The following is a 17,752-nucleotide window of genomic DNA, read 5'->3' on the forward strand; positions in this document are numbered from 1 at the left end:
AATAAACTGCCAATATAACCACTGTCACTGCAGCAACTCAAGGCTGGATTATACAGTGACCTACTAATGAGGCTTTCACATCCTCTGAAAATAACTACAGCAAAGTGGGCCAATGGACTACATAACTAAAGGTGAACCTTCCATCATCTCCTGTCTATAAAGTTTCAATTTAATCAGAATTACAAGGGGAAAAAAATTCTCATTTACCTGTACTTTGGACTTTCTTTCCTCTTCAGGGCTGAAACTACTATTGGTGCTCAAGTCTGAATCATTATGAATATAGCGGAGAGTGGAATCTATGTTCTGCATATGGGGGGGGAAAAAAGGTCTCTTACAAAATGGGACATTCAAGGATTACACGCACACACTGAATTTAAATACCATGAAAGGTTGCCTCACATTGTGGGTATTTTCTTCAAGATTCCAGAGATGTATTTTTATTTTCAGCATATCCTTGCTGTAGCCCAAATTAACAGAAAAATCTTATTGGACAACTTTTATTTATTTAGATTCAAAATAATAAAGATGCTTGAGGTGCTATAATTAAATCATATTCTATTCTACACAGATTCTTACACCTTGCCCACCACCGTATTATCTGGAGTGCCTTCCATTAATGCAATAAGCAATGACTCCTGTCACGTGGTGTTCTCTCAAGAAAGGGGAAGGAACTAAAATAGGGAAAGAAGAGGATAAAGAATATTTACACAAATTAGATGTATTCAAGTAAGCAGGGTCTGATGAAATTCATCCTAGAGTACTTAAGCAACTCAGAACCATTAACAGTTATCTTTGAGAACTCACGAAGGACGGGTACGGTCCCAGAGGACTGGAGAAGGGCAAACACAACTATCTTTAAAAAGGGGAACAAAGAGGACCTGGGGAAGCATAGACCTGTCATCCTAACTTCGATACCTGGAAAGACACTGGAAAAAACTATTAAACAATTTGTAAGCACTTAGACGATAATACAGTTATAAGAAATAGCCAGCATGGATCTGTCAAGAACAAATCATGCCAAACTAACCTAACTTCCTCCTTTGACAAGGTTACTGACCGAGTGGTTGACTTTAGGAAGGCTTTTGACACAGTCCGACATGACATTTTCAAAAGCAAAGTATGGAAATATGGTATTTGATGAAATTACTATAAGGTGGGTGAGACACAGAGACCCCTTGGCAAAGAGACTCTTGCTCTTTGCGAACATCGCTAACCTCAGACCTGACAAACTCACTACACCAAACATGTCCTACAGGATATTTATCCATAAAGAATAACATTTAAGGATCTACATAAAGCTTGTAACTTGAACTTGTCAAGATTCATAATCATTGAGAGATGTATATATTTATATTGAAAGTATGGTTTATGGTCTTGGAGTAGACATTAGTCACCAGGAGATAACGCATCTTAGTGATGGTCCATTCAGACAAGGGGTGGTGTCAACCCCAGTCTGTCTGGCCACTGATGCAATGCAAGGCTCACTGGGGTTAGGACAGAGGAACTCCCCTCCGGTCCTAGCTCCACCCATCACCCCCCTGGGAAGAAGCAGGCAAACCTTCTGAACTTGCCTGCTGGCTCCTGATTGGTTAGTGTCCCCGTCTGCCCAGTTTACACCATTGGAGGATTAAGTTTTCTTGGTTCATAGTCCTGAGTGGGTTTTCCCTAGGCAGGGTGTATCAGGTCACCAATACCTCAGGCCAGGGGCAAAGAACACCTGACAGATCCCCCCCTTATTTTGACAGAGGTGCCATTTTTACCTAGGTACTTTTCAAAACATAACTTCACTTTAAAAAGATAAGAACTTCATAATAAAAGAGAGCTTGCAGGGTACATCAATATCTAGGTCATGGTTGTATCGCTAAGATTTTGGAAGGAGGGCAATCTGTGCATCTTCCATCAGACAATCCAAATTTAAAGAGTCAGATTTTACACATATACAAATGTATGTAAGGAGCTTCTTATCAACACAGTGAGCAATGCTGTCAACTGTAGCAGGTTAATGGCAGCAGAGTATAATCTGAAAACTATTTGCAGTGCCAACTGGCAAGCAACAATCCATGAGGGTTGCATCAAGATTTTATTATTCTTCTATAGCACTGGAGTTTCAAAGACCATCACACTTGTGCCTCCAAGTGGAGTGGAGAAGTCACAACATTTTTGCCACAACACATAATGAAGAACAGAAAACCAGTACTAAATGCTTTTGTTTGATTGGATGGGGAAAAAACGGAAAGAAGAGCCACAAGTAAAAACTCAAAATGATATTGAGTGGTAGTACCCGCCTTCATTCTCCAGAGACCAGATATTGCCAGTGGTCCACTGCAACATGGCCTCAAGTCCTGATTGTCTCCTGGTCAGAAAAGTGTGTTGCCTGCTGCAGTAAAATGTTTCCACCATAAACAAAATGTATCTCTCTCTCCAAACAGAAAAAGGAACAGTTAACTTATTTTAAGAAGGGCATTGTTTCCAGTAAGACTATTTTACTGCAGCAAACTATAGTAACACAGTTAGTTGAAAGTGACCATTAGTCAGGACTGAAGGTTTAACTTCAAGTCCTCAAATGATTCAGATGTACAAATACAGAACGTTGTGAGGATAAACTTTACTTTATGCACTAGGCAGAGCTGCAAAATTAGCAAACAAAACTTGGCATCATTTCAGCCTAAAGTGGGAACAGTTTAGCTATGATTGCTGCAAGAGTGCAAAATACAGCTCTCTCTCTGACTGTAGCCCTGTATTTCTGAATCAAACTGTTTGTATGCCAAATACAGCCATGTCTCTTACCTCAACAGTGTCGCTAATTAAAGACACAGTATCATCGTGAATTAGTTTATAATTCAGTTGGTCTTTGATGCTCAGTTCATTTTGAGAGTCCATTCCCTTGCCAATGCCTGCTGTTGTCTCTTCCTGAGGGTCCAAACTGGAGGCTCGGAGTGCAGCAGACAACACCTCCACTTGTGCTGTATGCAAAGTGAAACACGTTAATGGAAGTGGAAAGAACAGTTACACAGCAACAACATTGCTGATGGCAACTACCTTTGAAAAATAACTTTTAATTTATGGACTAGCCAAAGAGGGAAGCTGAAAGTTTCCTACTCAGATTATCAATGGTTAGTAAGTCCCGCAATAGAGGAAACCAGCGAGGATGGTAGGTGAGGGAGTCTCATGTTGGCCTCCATTGCCTCAGAAGGCGAAAACAGCACTGGAGCTAAAGGAGTATCTGTGTAGGAGGCAGGAAACCCAAGAACAAGAGGCTGCGGAGGCAACAGTATCTTTATAGAAGTATCTTTTACAAAAATGTGACAAACTACTTATGTTGAGGCTAGGTAAATAAACAGATGTGTACACAATCTGTAACAGGCAGAACACACACAACAGTTTATTGGCAATTATAGTTAAAAGAATACGGCAAGTAAAGGGTGGGAATAGGTTTGACTTTAGTTTTTAAACTATTATTGACTGATTTAAAAAGTTGTACTTTTAAATTTTATGAGATCAGCGGAACATATTTTTGGGGACTAAATGAATGAGTTGCAAAAGTGCAGTTAGCTGCATCCCTGTAAATCTAAGTGGAGAGCAGGACTGCTAAATCTTCCAACTGAGAATATAACGGTAGGTCTGGGGTCCTGGAAAATACACATTCAGATGCTCCCACGCTGCAAATTGCTAGAAGGTTGACTGGTCCCATTATGCTGAACTAATTCTGAACAAAGCAACTCTTCTGGAAATGCAGACGCAGCATGAAAGAGAGTAGGTTATTCTGTGACAATTGTAAGTCTCAGTCAGGACTTAGAAATTTTTTATCAAACTCTGAAAACAGATAAAAATGAAATATGAAATTTCACTCCACCTGGCCCTTCTTGCCACTAGTCTCCCCACCACAAATTAATTAATTCTGTCTCTCTCTCTCTCTCATACCTCCCCAATCTTATTGATGAATTCCGGGCTCTACTTCTACTCCAAATGAAGGGAATTACAACTTCTACTCCAAGGAAACTACTGGGCCCTCTATTTCTTTGCACAGACACTCTAGGACTGCAGGATACACAAAAGATGCTTGGCCTCCCAGCAACTCTTCTCCATATAGTCCACTTGGCTCCTCATTCCCCTTCTCTTGACATGAAGCCAGTACTATCTGGTGTTTCCCTGCTTCTCTCCTTTCCTTCCTCAAAGAGCAGCAGCACCTGCCTTTCTGCTCTCTGCCTATCACCTTCCCTTCCTGGAAAGGAACAAGCGGCTCAGGGATTGCTCTACTTTGCCTTCCACACCCACTTCTCTGCTCCTGTCAAAGCAGCAGTGATTGGGCTGCTCTCTTCCTCTCCTCTTCCCTCCCTCCCTTCCAGGGAAGGAGCAAGTGGCTCTCCAGTCCAAATCAGCACACTTGCTTGAGCTAAAACTCTACTACCCTTTTTTCAAGGCCTCTCCAATACTGTGTACACATTCTGAAATTAAACAATTGCATCTGTTTTTATCATCCGCCTCACTCTACCTCCCATCTTGGAATTTTGTCTCATTTATCCTTGCACATAAATTTACTCACATAAGGCCACCAGAATTTATCAAAAGCCAGATTAATTTGTATGGCACACCTAACCTTTTTTTACAATTATGACGGACTGTTACATAAAGCAGAATTACAACTCAGAACAATATTAAACACTAAATACACAGCTAGACAACTGAGACACACACAATGGTGTGGGACAGGTAAGTAACATCACATGTGAAGGCCAAACATGAACTGTGGTCTTCTATCTCTGGGATGGTCTCTAGATGGGGGTAAGAACAGCAGGAGCAAATGAGTAAGGATTTGGTCATTATGTAGCCTAGCCAGTTCTGTAACTGACAAGCATTTAATAAAATACTTGAAAGAAAACAGTTACAGTAGGATTGTAGTAATCCATACTGACAAGGAAGCCCACTACAAATTACTAAGTAAACAAAAAAGTACTAATACTGTACATGAAATGCATCAGGTTCATTAGAAAGTATAATTTAGTTTTAATTAATACCATATTTCATATAACACTATTAAGTTATCTACAGTAAACTTTGTAAAATTAATGAGAATTTGATAATTAGAGACCTCACAGTAGTATTCAGTTGTTTCTTCTTTACTGAGAAGTGAGGGAAAGACCCCTGGTTTTTTTAAATGCACAAACAATAGATATATGGATAAACAAAATGAATGAGTTTCTACTATAAATTAAAAAGTGAAAGCGATTACTAGCTCTTATCAGACTATTTAGGCATGAAATGCTATTCCAGATTTTCAGGAGAGTTAATTCTTGTGAGGCAAAAAAACTGAAGAAATAATTCAACTGAACTTTATCCCACTGCACATTTAAAAGAACTTATCTTTCCTCTCCTCCCCCACAACCAGAACCAACATCAAAATATAGGCCTTTCATTTTCAGTTAAAATTAAAGGAATATTAAGGGTCTTTTTCTAAATAGATAATGTATATAGATGCACAACACTTCAAATTTGTGTGTTTACAGAAAAATACATAAATAACTCAGAAGAAAAAAATTCGTCTACATGGCAGCACATCTTCCCTCTTTATTTTCTGCAGTTTCTCTTTTCTGCTTCTCTTGTTTTCACTCTTTTGCTTTCTGTTTCTTTCCTTAGTGTTCACCCATTATTAGCAGACAAAAAAAATGCTCCTGTGATTATTTTAAGTGCTATAATGGTGCAGGTACTGTATTAAAAAAAAAGAAAAAAATCTATCCCGAAACACCTATTAGGAATTTCAAATTCTTTTGAGGCTGCTCTAATGATAACACACAAACAAAAGTTTTTTCCCAACTTTAACCAATATTTATTATAGGTGGATCTAGTAGAGACACACATACTTAAGGTTGACAGATATTTTCCATTATAAGCCCCTATGTTCTGTTGCTTGGGGTTTTGCCAAACTATTCATTGGGGGCTGAAATTTTCCATGCCAGGTATCTGCTTCAAACTTAAGTTTTGGGTAAGTTTCAGCTGAAATGATTCCGACATTTCTGAGAATGAGATTATGGGAAAATGTTCTTTTACCCATATTTTAAAAAAATTCTTATAACTATTGTGTTGAGAAACTCTAATTCCTCCATGCTTTGGAGCAGGGACTTGTAATTTGGCAGGGTGACTGGTTTGTTGACAGGTATATGCCTTTTGCTGTCCCCATGAAAATTTACCCAAATTTAGCCAAGTTATAAGCCTCTGAAAAATTGCAGTTCACACATGCTCAAAAGAGGCTTGTTTGGCAGCTAAGTTCTCTGAAGATTCTGTTTGCACTGAGCATGCTCATGGCTGCAGGGGTTGAGCAGGACTTCCCTTACAATTGCTCCTCCAGGCTGCTGCGGCACCAGGCACAGGAATTGAGAGCAGGAGATTCTCTCTCCTGTACTACTGATGCTGGCACCCAAGTGTATGGAGAAGGAGGAAGCAACCATACTGGAATGCAAAGGGGCGAAGAAGGGGCGGGGGTGTTTGCAGGACCCAGAGGATGGGGAGGACCAGGGGAGGAGGGAGACAAGAGTCAATTGAGAGGGAGTTAGGAGGTACACAGATGCAGAGGGGGACAGTGACAAGCTGGGGGCACAGGAACAGAATGGTCTGTAACCTCTAGACAACATTCCCCTATAGAAACTGGAATTGAAATCAGGTGTCCTGCATTTCTACATTCCTCTGCTATTAGTGAATAGCTGTGAAACCTACTGGCAAAGTGAGTTTCTCATCCCCCTCTCTTGGCTGGTCCAATAGAGGGTAACAGTCTACTACTGCCAGCTACTCTGTGAGGCAGAGTGCTCTAGGACCATGCTGTAGTCCAAAGGTCTGAACCCTGCTGATACTTAAGTTGTGCTTCAATATGGTTGCATGTCTTAGAATTTCTTTTCACTTCCCCCCCCCCCCCATTAGGAAATTTCCTATAAAACTACATTAAAAAACATTAAAGCTGGGTTGCCTGTGAAACCTTAATTTGGCCCCCATGTGTGTATGTGTATGACCAATGGGTCATGTAAAGGTTCGAGATGGGTGACCCCAGGGGTATGGAGGTGGAAGGAGAGCTTAGCCTCCACTTACCCCACACTCACCTCGCAGCAGTGGCTCCCGTCCTGCAGTGCTGGACCTGGCTCCCCACTCCAGAAGTTGGGACCTGGCACCACTCAGGTTTAGCCCAGCCACTGCGAGGTGAGCTCTCTCTCCAACTGACCACCCCTCTGGGCCTCTCCTCCACACCAAGCCAGGATAGGGTTGCAGTGCTAGGGTGGAGGGGCTGCTGCAGGTGGTCAGTGTCCCTTCAGAAGGGCAAGGTGGAGGCGACAGCAGCAGAAGAGAAGGATGCTGGCCTATGATTTTGGGGCCCTCCCCATGTTTTGGAGCCTGGGTGGGTCACAAAAAAAAAAAAAAAAGGCAAAATGCACTTAGTGGGTCACCTTAATAAGAAGTCTGGGAATCACTGTGTTATTATATAGTCTTTAATTTCCTGAAACATACTGGTTTTCCACATAACCCTTGCCCCTCTCCATGCACAGGAAGACAGTGCTCTGGAACGAATAAGGGTTGGGTAGTTAATAAGGCTGTTGTCCCTGGCTCATTTGTTGCAGAAGTTGGAAGGTGTCTGATATAGCAGGGGACTGCAGGTCACAATTAAAGAAACTGAATTCCACCTTGGAGTACTGAATTCTATCCCCGTCTCTGGTACAGAGTTCCTGTGTGACGCTGGGCAAGTCACTTAAACCTCACTTTTCATACGTGGCCACTAAAATAGCATCTTCCTAATTTTCTGGGTGCCCAATGTGAAAAACCTCATTTGCAGATGTGCTGAGCATCGACTCAAATTGGCTGGCGCTGTGCTGTGAACATAGAGAATGCAAAATATTCCGGAAAATCAGATGTCTCAAATTGGGCATCTGAAATTAGTGGACACTTTTGATAATTTTGGCCTTAATCTCTCTCTGTCTCAATTCCGCATCTGTAAAATGGGGAAAGTAATATTACCCACTCTTACACGCGTGTTGTGAAGATAAATTCATTTATTTGTAAAACACTCTTTTAAGATAGTGAAAGTGACTATAAAATTAATAATTTTGTATTCAGTGCAGGATTTAGATGGCGTGCATTCAATAAGCTCTAAGGCCATACATTTAATGAGGGGAATAAAAAGAAATATTGAGTAACTACCCATCGCCTGATTGAGGCAGGGGACCTGTATGAAAAAAATAGTATGTGATCACATAACTAACGACTGTATCAGAATGCATATGAACAAGGGGGTCAAACTGTTACTGCACAGACACCCTAGTTCAGGCATTTCCTAACTTCTGAGTATTTGGATTTTGCATCTTTAGATTTCCTTTCATGTAGTTTTCTTTGATCAGACAGACAGACATACACACAGAACTGCACCTGTGAGCTTCTTTACATTGAAACCATCCTAAAGTGCAGCAAGACAATTGCTCTGGAATGAGACCAGCCAACTTCAAAGCACAGATTCAGAAACAATCTTGTAATACCGAGCACCTCTGAGTATACAAATGCATTAGCTAGGCAGATCCTCATGAAACAGTTTAATATACATTTTGTAGCTGTGTAGAACAAGTCTCTAGAGTCAAACCTAAACAGCACTGGCTAATGTGCTTCTCACCAGTAACTGAACTAGTACATTTTTCTAGACCCCATCCTTCTTATCCACCCCTTACAGAGCAATGGGCTAGAGTTTTCTCAAAGCAGAACATTTTCATCTGCTGATTTTACAGTAGATTAAACAGGAACAGGCCAAGTCTAATTAAAGTTAGGCTATCAGTGAGTATCCTGTGTAATTAGTGATAGGAGAAAAACCAAAGTTTCAGGAAAGCATCCAAGCATGGCTGCTTATTCTGACAGGCGTTTCCCACCCCTCTTTTCTTCCCTCCTTTAAGAGTGTGCTCTTCTAGCCTGCAGGATTCTTGAGATCAAGAATACTCCAATCTCCATGGCCACTTTCCAAGCCACAGTGCCAGATTTGCTGCTGCCCTTTTTGAATTTGGCATGCTTTAAGACTTCTGCAGTGCAGCTATCCCAACAAATCTGTGATGCCACATAAAGGGCAGCAGATTATTAAAAAGAAGGTAGGGGACAGCACATTCATTACACTTCAATCTCACAAGATGTGTGTGCATTTAAGAGTTGGACAGGATTTGGGTCACTTCTAACCTTGCCCTAAGAGTTGGACAGGATTTGGGTCACTTCTAACCTTGCCCTGACCATAATCCTGGCGCACATCAGCAGGCAATGAAAGTTGCTATAGAAGAGGTTCTGGAAACATGGATACCGTAAGGCTATTTCCTTAAAAAATAAACTTGATTGTTCAGAAGGTGAAAACATTGTTACATTCAGGCCTTGATTTTTCAAAAAGGCCTCAATCTGGCTTCCTATTTTGCACATAACAACTGCATATGCAACACTGAGCACAATGATTCGCAGCACTCAGGTGACAGCCTGATTATATTGACAAATCAAGTAGTTAGATATCCAAGTACTAAGAATTACAGGTGCAATTATTGTACCTGCAGTTATGCACTCGCAATAAACAATGGGAGCAGAACTGCATCTGTACAATCAGAGGCTGCTTTTCAAAAATAAGAATGTTTTGGTTTGTCATCCTTTTTCACAGTTAAATTAAAACAGCTAGAACCAATTTTGTTAAACTCCAAAAGCATTAATTCTTCTGAATTTTTTTAAAAAGCTTCATTCAAAAGGTTAAAAATGAAAACCTCCACAGCAAAACATTAATTATTACACAAAAACATTTCCAGACACTAACTATACACAAATATCTTCACTATACCTTTAACATCTGGATCATCAACATGAGGCTCCAGATTTTCTATCATTTCTTCCAGCTCCTTCCTCGTGGCCATAGTAATGTTTGAAAACACTGGTACCGTCACGTCTTTTGTTCCTTCCCGAATTTCTGGGTTGGACATTATCTGATCAGTTTGCTGAAGCTCTAAATCAATATCTATTTCAGGAAGCGGAGTCCTCCAGAAATGGAAAGAATTGTACAATTCCTGTTCTGAGAGGGAGGTTTCCTGGGACCTCAACCCAGATTCCTGCAGTGTTGCTATACTACAGAAGTTAGAACTTTGATCATTCTCATCAGCTATTTCCCCACAAGATTCTGAAGACAAAGTGCAACATAAGAATGTCTCAGTCTGGTAATCAGTTTCACTCTGAGAATTACTTGGCACAGGGTTATGGTCTTCCATGGTGTTTTCAAGTTTTATTGTAAAATCACTAAAATCAGCATCTGAAGGCGGCTTCTCTGTCCTGCTATGTACATCCTCTGTTGTGACATCTTCTGTATCCCTGATCTTTTCACTGTTGGGTGTCAAAGAAAATAGGCATGAGTTTTAAAAAAACCCAACATACTGGTTATAAATTTAGACACTTATGAAAGTTTATAGTCACGTTCTTATTTTAGTATTTATAGAATTAGTTTTACTTACTGGATAGCTGACCTAAGTGAAGTACCCTAAATAACTGAACAACAACTTAGCTAAAGAGGGTTCCATTGGCCAATTTTTGGCAAAAGTTCTGGTGTCTTCACTACCAATGTGGGTATCAAATTAAAAGAAAAATTAAAGTCTCCTAAGCAGCAATATCTATATGCAAATGAAAACTACAAAACCAAGAAAATTCATACCTATCTTCCTCTGCAGATCTATGATCCTCTGTGTTCTTACTTTCTTCTTCTTTAAAAAAATGACCACTGCTGGATGGGTTAGCAAAAGTTGATATGAAAGGCCCCAGGGACTGAAAGGCAGCTTGGCGGACCTAGAGTAATGGGTTCCAGAGAAAATAATTTAAATACAGCTGTTGTATAAATACACCACCAGCTGTTAGGAATGGGAAGAGTTGTAAGGGCATTGGGGAAAGTGACAGGAGAGACTTGCATCTGGGAACAGTGCCAACAAGCTGGATATGGGAAAGTGCCAGGCAAAAAGCCTTGAGCAGGGGAAGATTGGGGTGAGACATGAAATACAGGAGGCAGACAAAGTGGTCAATTCACAGATCATTATATACATCTTCACATTGACTGTGGTTGACAGCATGCTTCACCCTCCCACACTATTTCAATGTTTAAAGTGAGTAAGTCTGAACGCCAACCAAGTGGAGGATCCAAGCGACTGTAAAGCTGGTTTAGTGGAAACACAATATTTTACACTGTCAGGAATTTAAGTTGATTCAATAAGAACCACAGGCTTGAATTCCATTTACTTCTGGTGAGCCTCTCTCACCTCCATTTCTATTACTTCTTTCATTGTACCTGATTATGGCTCACATGCCTCCTCAGAGCCAAAGAGCTGGTGCTCCGGGGCACTAAGGCTTCCTTTTGGCTCTGAGAAGGAGCCCCCTGTTGACAACCCTAACACAGATTTGAAGGATGGATTTTCAAGGGGGGAGAGGAGAGAATGTGAACTACGGAGAAAAAAATCTCAATATATTCAATTTAATTACATCTGCAATTTTCTGATATTCCTCGTGATAAGCAGACTTTTGGCAACACTGAATAGCAGGGAAGCCTGCAACTCCACATACCTTTTCTCAATGGAAGGGTCCAGTACATTTTACCAGAATAATGTAGAACAGCATTCCTCCAGTCAGCAAAACCACCATTATACATAATTACTTGACAAAATCATGCACATGAAGAAGATACTTATCTCTAAAAAATTAACATGGGGTATCAAAGAAAAAGCGAACAGAAAAATAGTTATTTGATAAATAAAACAAAACTCTTACCCATCGTGACGGGTCACTGATCAGATTGATAAAAAGCGTTGACAGTTTTGTCCGCCGGACCTCCTGGGATGTTGCACATGAAACTGCCATGAAGCATTCTGCACAAGCCTTCCGAACTCCCCAAACATTATCAGAACAGAGCTGGAAAAACCTTGGTAGCTATATAAAACACAGTAAATAAACATTTATGCAAGCTTTAATAGGGGTTACTTGTTCCGATTTATGCTCCTTTACTTCACTACTTCCCTTGTTAAGATTCTTTGTCCTGCTGCTCACAACAGGATCTGTTTATATAGGTTTTGCAAAGCAAAAGGGCATGCCATTTCTACTATCCTCTTAATTAGATCCCCTCAAATTACATCTGAAGGATGGACATCAAAGTTCGCACCTGGATACAAAACACTCTTTTTGACGGCTAAGTATTTCCTTTAATTCTCTCTTACCACTGTCTTTCTCCTATATACAAATAACTCTGTCCATAAACTAAAAAAGCATTTCAAAAGACAAACTCTTCACTATGTAATTCCTTTTGAAAAAGGTAATATTAAAGGGACACAATCACACTTGTGTCTGACAACTTTACCTACTATTGTCAGAAAACATTTAAGATTACTATAGCCATTGGAAAGAGAAGATTCCCAATTAAAAGCAAATGATGAGCTTCTTCAGAAAACGGAGAATCTCTCCTTTATAATGATATAAAACTCCCATTGCTAGCTCTTATAGGTTGTGAACATCAGACTTTAAACCTGTCACTGCCTATCAACAGAACACTGCCCATTCTGGTTCTTTGGTGAAAAATTCCACATTTGGTGCAAGGAAAGGAGAGGTTACTCACCTCATGCAGTAACTGGAGATCTTGGAGATGCGTTCCCCTATGGGTGCTCCACTTCTGCGGCACCTGTGCCTTTGATCAGAGATTTTCAGTAATACTGCCCGTTTGGCCTGCAAATACACTCCAGACACCCTCATGCCCTATACTAAGGATATATGGAGCTGCATGAGCAAACCACTCTCAGTTCCTTCTCTACCACAAGGTCCTGCGAGACAAAACTCTGAAGTAGAGGGGAAGGAGGGTGGGTAGTGGAGCACAACTAGAGAGACACCTCTCAAAGAACTCTGGTTATTGCACAATGTGAGTAATGACTACTTCTTCGAGTAGTGTCCTTATCGGTAGTATCACTTCAGGCATCCAAGAGTATCCCTTGGAGGAGGAGAGAGCTTTGGAGCTGGATCCAACAATAAAGAAAGGACTATTGTGCCAATAGCAGCTTCTGATCTAGAGGCATATATCAGGATATTGTGTTTGGAAAAAGTGTTCACTGATACCCAGGTTGCCATATGGCACATTTCAGCAATTGATACATTTTTAATAGTACTATGGAACTAGTTTGGGATCTCGTAGAATGGGCTTTTATTCTCAAAGGGGGCTGAACATTAGCAGCCCGGTAACAAACAGGAGCACAACTGGAAACCCACTTTGAAAATCTTTGGGTGGAGATTGTGAATCCTTTAGTTCTGTCTGCAACTGAAAGAGTCTTGTAGACTTTCTAAATGGTCTGATCTGTCCAAATAGAAGGCTACTCCCTTCTAACATCCAAGGTATGCAAGGCAGCTTCTTCACTAGTCTAATGTGGCTTTGGGACAAAACACAGAAAGATCAAGAATTTAGTTAATGTGGAAATTGGGGGATATTTTAGAATGTGGGCGTACTGGTACCTTATCCTTGAAAAAAAAACAATAAGATGGGATGGAGAGGGATCAGCCATCATTACGCCTAATTTTCTGACTCTGCAAGCAAAAGTGATGGCCACTAATATGCCATTCTCATAGATAAGTTCAGCAGAGAACACAGCTAGTGGCTGAAAAGGAAGTTTCAGAAGACAATTAAGGATCAAGTTCAAATCCCATACGGACACAGGCTCTCTGATATGGGGAAAAAGTTTAAGCAATCACCTCATGAATCTTGCTGTTGTGGGATGAGCAAAGACTGAAAACCCCTGGGGACTAAAAGGCTACAAAAGCTGACAAATGAACTCTGATAGAACTCATCAGAAAGACCTGACTTCTTTAAATCCGATCAGTAATCAAGAACAGTGGAAAGAGAAGAATGAAGAGATCAAGAGTTGCTGGATACACCAATGGTAAAATTTCTTCCATTGTTGAAAGTAATTATCTCTAGTAGAGATCTTTCTGCTGTTCAATAGGACCTGTCAAACAGGAAATCTCTCTCTCTCTGAGAATCAAGCGTTGAGTCAGAGGATGGCCAGGTTGGAATGGAGAGTCCAACCAGCGTTCTGAGACAGCAGATGGGAAGTGGTTGGAAGTTTAATGCTGGACAGGAGGCAAAGTAAATCAGGTAAGTGTGCCAGACCTGCCTCAGCCAAGTTGGTGAAATTAGAATGACTCCATCTTTGTCTTGTTTAACACCCTCAGAATCAACGATGTTAGAAGAGATAGAGAATACCTCTCCTGCAAGGAATGAGAAAGGTGTTCCCAAGGATTGATAACCCAGTCCTCTCAAGCACAATTTTCTTGCACTTTCTGTTGGCAGGCGTTGCAAAGAGGTCTACTTTCAGAAACCTGGAAAAAAACTGAGAATCCAAGAGTCCAGTTCTCACACGTAATCTTGGAAGAAACATCTGCTCAGATCAGCAGCCATGGTGTTTTGCAATGCCTGGAAGATAAGAGGCTGAAATGAGGGTGTGATTGGCTATAAACCAGTTCCACAGCTTTATTGCTTCAGCACAATCATCCCTCACTGACAATTTATATAGAATGTACAGATTATATTATCTGTCATGACTTTGATGGACTGGCCCCTGATTAAGGAAAGAAAGTGGATACAGGTGTTCCAGACTGCTTGTAATTCTAGGAGGTTTATCTGTAGGAGACACTCTTGAGGCAACTATCTGCCTTGGACAGTGTCCCCCCACCCAGGTGTTTGTCCCTTTGCACAAGTGATGCATCTAAAAGTTATGGTGATAGTAGAAGAGGGTGGGTGAAAGGAACTCCAGTACAGACTCTGAATGGGTTCTTCCACCTACTGAGCAAGTCTAGCGCCTGATGGACAGGCACCAGCTTGACTGGGATACAGACTGTTCTGAGCCACCCCTGGAACCAGTGAAGTTGTTGTGGCATGTTGTGTTACAAAATTACAAGCTGCCATATCACCAACAAGTTGAAGGCAATTTCTTGCCATTGACTGGGGGCTTATTTGTATCTTGACAACAAGGCTTGTCAGTGTAATAAATTTGTGTGCAAGAAGGTAAGCTCTGGACGCTAGGGCATCCAGAGAAGCTCCTATGAAGTTTACCTATTGAACTGGAGTCAAATGGATTTTTTGATGTTGAGTTGAAATCCTAAATTGTAGAATAGGCTCACGGCTGTCTGTACTGCAGAGAAGACTTCAATATATGGTTGGCCCTTGAAGAGCCAATCGTCAAGGTAGGGGAAGACTATTATTCTCCACAGATGAAAGCGAGCAGCTACTACCGCCAGGACTTTGGAGAAAAATCTTGGAGCAGATGACAGTACAAAGGGGAGCACTTGATATTGGATGTGATCCTAGCCAACTCTGAAATGAAAAAACCTCTTGCAAGGGAGTGAATGGAGACATGAAAGTATGCATCCTGAAGGTAGAGGGCCACAAACCAATTCCCAGAACCTGATGATGGAATTACAGCGGAGAGAGTTACCATCCTGAATTTCTGTGTTTCATGAAGGTATTCAGAACTCTGAAATATAATTTTGGTCTCCGTTCTTTTCTGAACCAACCACTACATTACTTGGAATAAAATCCCTTCCATTTGTGCTGAACTAGAACTGGGTCTATGGCCCCACTAGATAGAATGGAGATGATTTCCTATCTCAGCAAATGTTTGTGAGAAGAGTCCCTGAGTGGATGGGGTGAGGGGTAGGATGCGGATGAAATGGATGGAGTAACCAAATGTTATAACCTCCAAAACTTATTTATCAAATGCAATTTTCTCCCATGCACTTCAAAAATGGGAAAGAGTGTCTCCCAAGGGAAGAGGGTGAGTAGTGTAGTACAGCTGAAGATCCCTGAGGTGGAGGCATTCTGGACCCTCAACCAAACCCTCAAAATTGACATTTCAATGAGGAGGTGGCCTGTGTGGTGGCAGTGGTTGTGGTGGAAGGTCTCCTTCAAGTGGTTTGGCAGGTCTATGAAAGCCAGAGAATTGGACTGGATGGGACCGCTCTGCCATTTCATACCTACTAAATTTTCTTTTACTTGCAGGTTTACATATATCAAGAGACCCGAGTGTGGCCCTGGAATCTTTCAAGGTGTGCAAGGATTCACCAGTGGATACACTGAAAAGTTTCAATCCACGAAAAGAAAGGTCTTCTCTGGTACTTTGGACCTCCCTAGGAAATCCCAACAGTTGCAGCCAAGATCCTTGATGGATGACGATAGCAGCAGAGATGCAACAAACTGCCATGTGTGCTCCATCTAGGGAGGCTTACAATGATATCCTTGCTAAGAACTAACCCTCTGCTCTAATAGTCTGGAACTGTTCCCGATGTTCAGAGAGAAAAAATGGTTACCTACTTCTTCGTAACAGTTGCTCTTCAAGATCTGAACCATGCTCATGTCCATTCCATTCTAGGTGTGCACGCGCCCACGTGCGCGGTCGTCGGAGATTTTTGCCTTAGCAGTATCCGTAGGGTTGGATGTGGTGCCCCCTTGAGTGCTGCGCTCATGCGTCGGTGTATCAGGCACCGCCAGCCCTACGCCCTCTCAGTTCCTTCTTACCGGCAACTCCGACAGAAGGGCAGGAAGGCGGGTAATGGGAATGGACATGAGCAACACATCTCAAAGAACAACAGTTATGAAAAGGTAGGTAACTGTTTTTTCTTCTTTGAGTGCTTGCTCATGTCAATTCCATTCTAGATGACTCACAAGCAGTGTCCATGGTGGTGGACTTGGAGTTCACGGTCATGCCGATTGCAGCACTGCTCTGCAAAAGCCAGCATCGTCTCGAGTTTGCTGGGTAAGTGCATAATGAGATGTAAACGTGTGGACAGAAGACCAGGCAGCGGCCCTACAGATCTCCTGGATTGGCACCTGCGCCAGGAAGGCCAATGACAACGCTTGCACCCTTGTCGAGTGTGCTGTCAGGATTCCTGGTGGAGGCACTTCTGCCAGCTCATAGCAGTAGCGGATGCAGGCCGTGATCCAGGACGAAATCCTTTGTGCAGTGTAATAGAGCTGGACTCACCCAACAGCGCCTCCTGCTGGTTGTCCTTGGGAATTAGCTCGTCAGCCTCTGGAGCGCCCTCTGCCGTCTTGATGATCTGCCTTACCGCCGGCCCCAGTCCCTCCCAGGACCTGGTGCTGCCCCTGGGCAGTAAACCCCAACAATCCCTGAGGGTCTCCCCCTTTGGGAACTCCCACCCACTACCTCCACCTCGCCTCAGTCTTGGCTACTACCAGTTATCGCTTAGCCCTGCTCCACAGGGCAGACTGCAGTGTATCAGCTACTCATCACAGGCGAGGGGATTTGGACCTGCTGCCTCTGTCTACCCATAGGTTGCCCCTTGCAACCCCAGAACCTAAGAGGCCCAAATCTAGGCCTCGCAGCCTGGGGGTTTCCAGGTCGGAGCTCCCCTGCTCCCCTGGCCTTTCCCACTCAGCCCTGCTCCACTCTAGGTACTCCCTCCGGTCCCTGCAGCCAGGCCCTTCCCTCTCTGAACGCAGAGAGACTCTAAGCTTCAGCCTAGCAGCCCCTTTATAGGCCCAGCTGCAGCCTGATTGGGCCATGGCCCAGCTGTGGCCATTTCCCCAATCAGCCTAGCTTCTCTTGCCCTCAGCCCTGGCTCTCCGCCAGGGCTGGCTTTTAAACCCCACCGGGCAGGAGCGAGTAACCACCCCACTACACACAGACATTGGGCGACCTTTCATTCTGTCTGCCATCACAACGAACAACTGCGTTGACTTACGGAACAACCT

The 17,752-nt window shown here is 42.3% G+C and overlaps 1 protein-coding gene across 13 annotated transcripts in view; it reads right to left on the minus strand.

Moving 5' to 3' along the window:
• PPP4R1 (protein phosphatase 4 regulatory subunit 1) overlaps positions 1–17,752 on the minus strand; it is a 90,129-nt gene that overhangs the window by 9,994 nt on the left and 62,383 nt on the right. For all 13 annotated transcript variants that reach the window (XR_012157257.1, XM_073331591.1, XM_073331581.1 and 10 more), the window contains 5 exons: positions 11,779–11,937; positions 10,679–10,809; positions 9,821–10,353; positions 2,788–2,963; positions 208–303 (listed from right to left, as the gene is read on the minus strand). Coding sequence is in view for 12 of the 13 variants with exons in the window: in XM_073331591.1 (XP_073187692.1) it covers positions 208–303; positions 2,788–2,963; positions 9,821–10,353; positions 10,679–10,809; positions 11,779–11,937 (1,095 nt within the window). In the remaining variant the exon portion in view is untranslated. The remainder of the gene's footprint in view (positions 1–207; positions 304–2,787; positions 2,964–9,820; positions 10,354–10,678; positions 10,810–11,778; positions 11,938–17,752) is intronic.

The sequence above is a fragment of the Lepidochelys kempii genome, chromosome 2, assembly GCF_965140265.1.
Source record: "Lepidochelys kempii isolate rLepKem1 chromosome 2, rLepKem1.hap2, whole genome shotgun sequence".
Classification (NCBI taxonomy): domain Eukaryota; kingdom Metazoa; phylum Chordata; order Testudines; family Cheloniidae; genus Lepidochelys; species Lepidochelys kempii.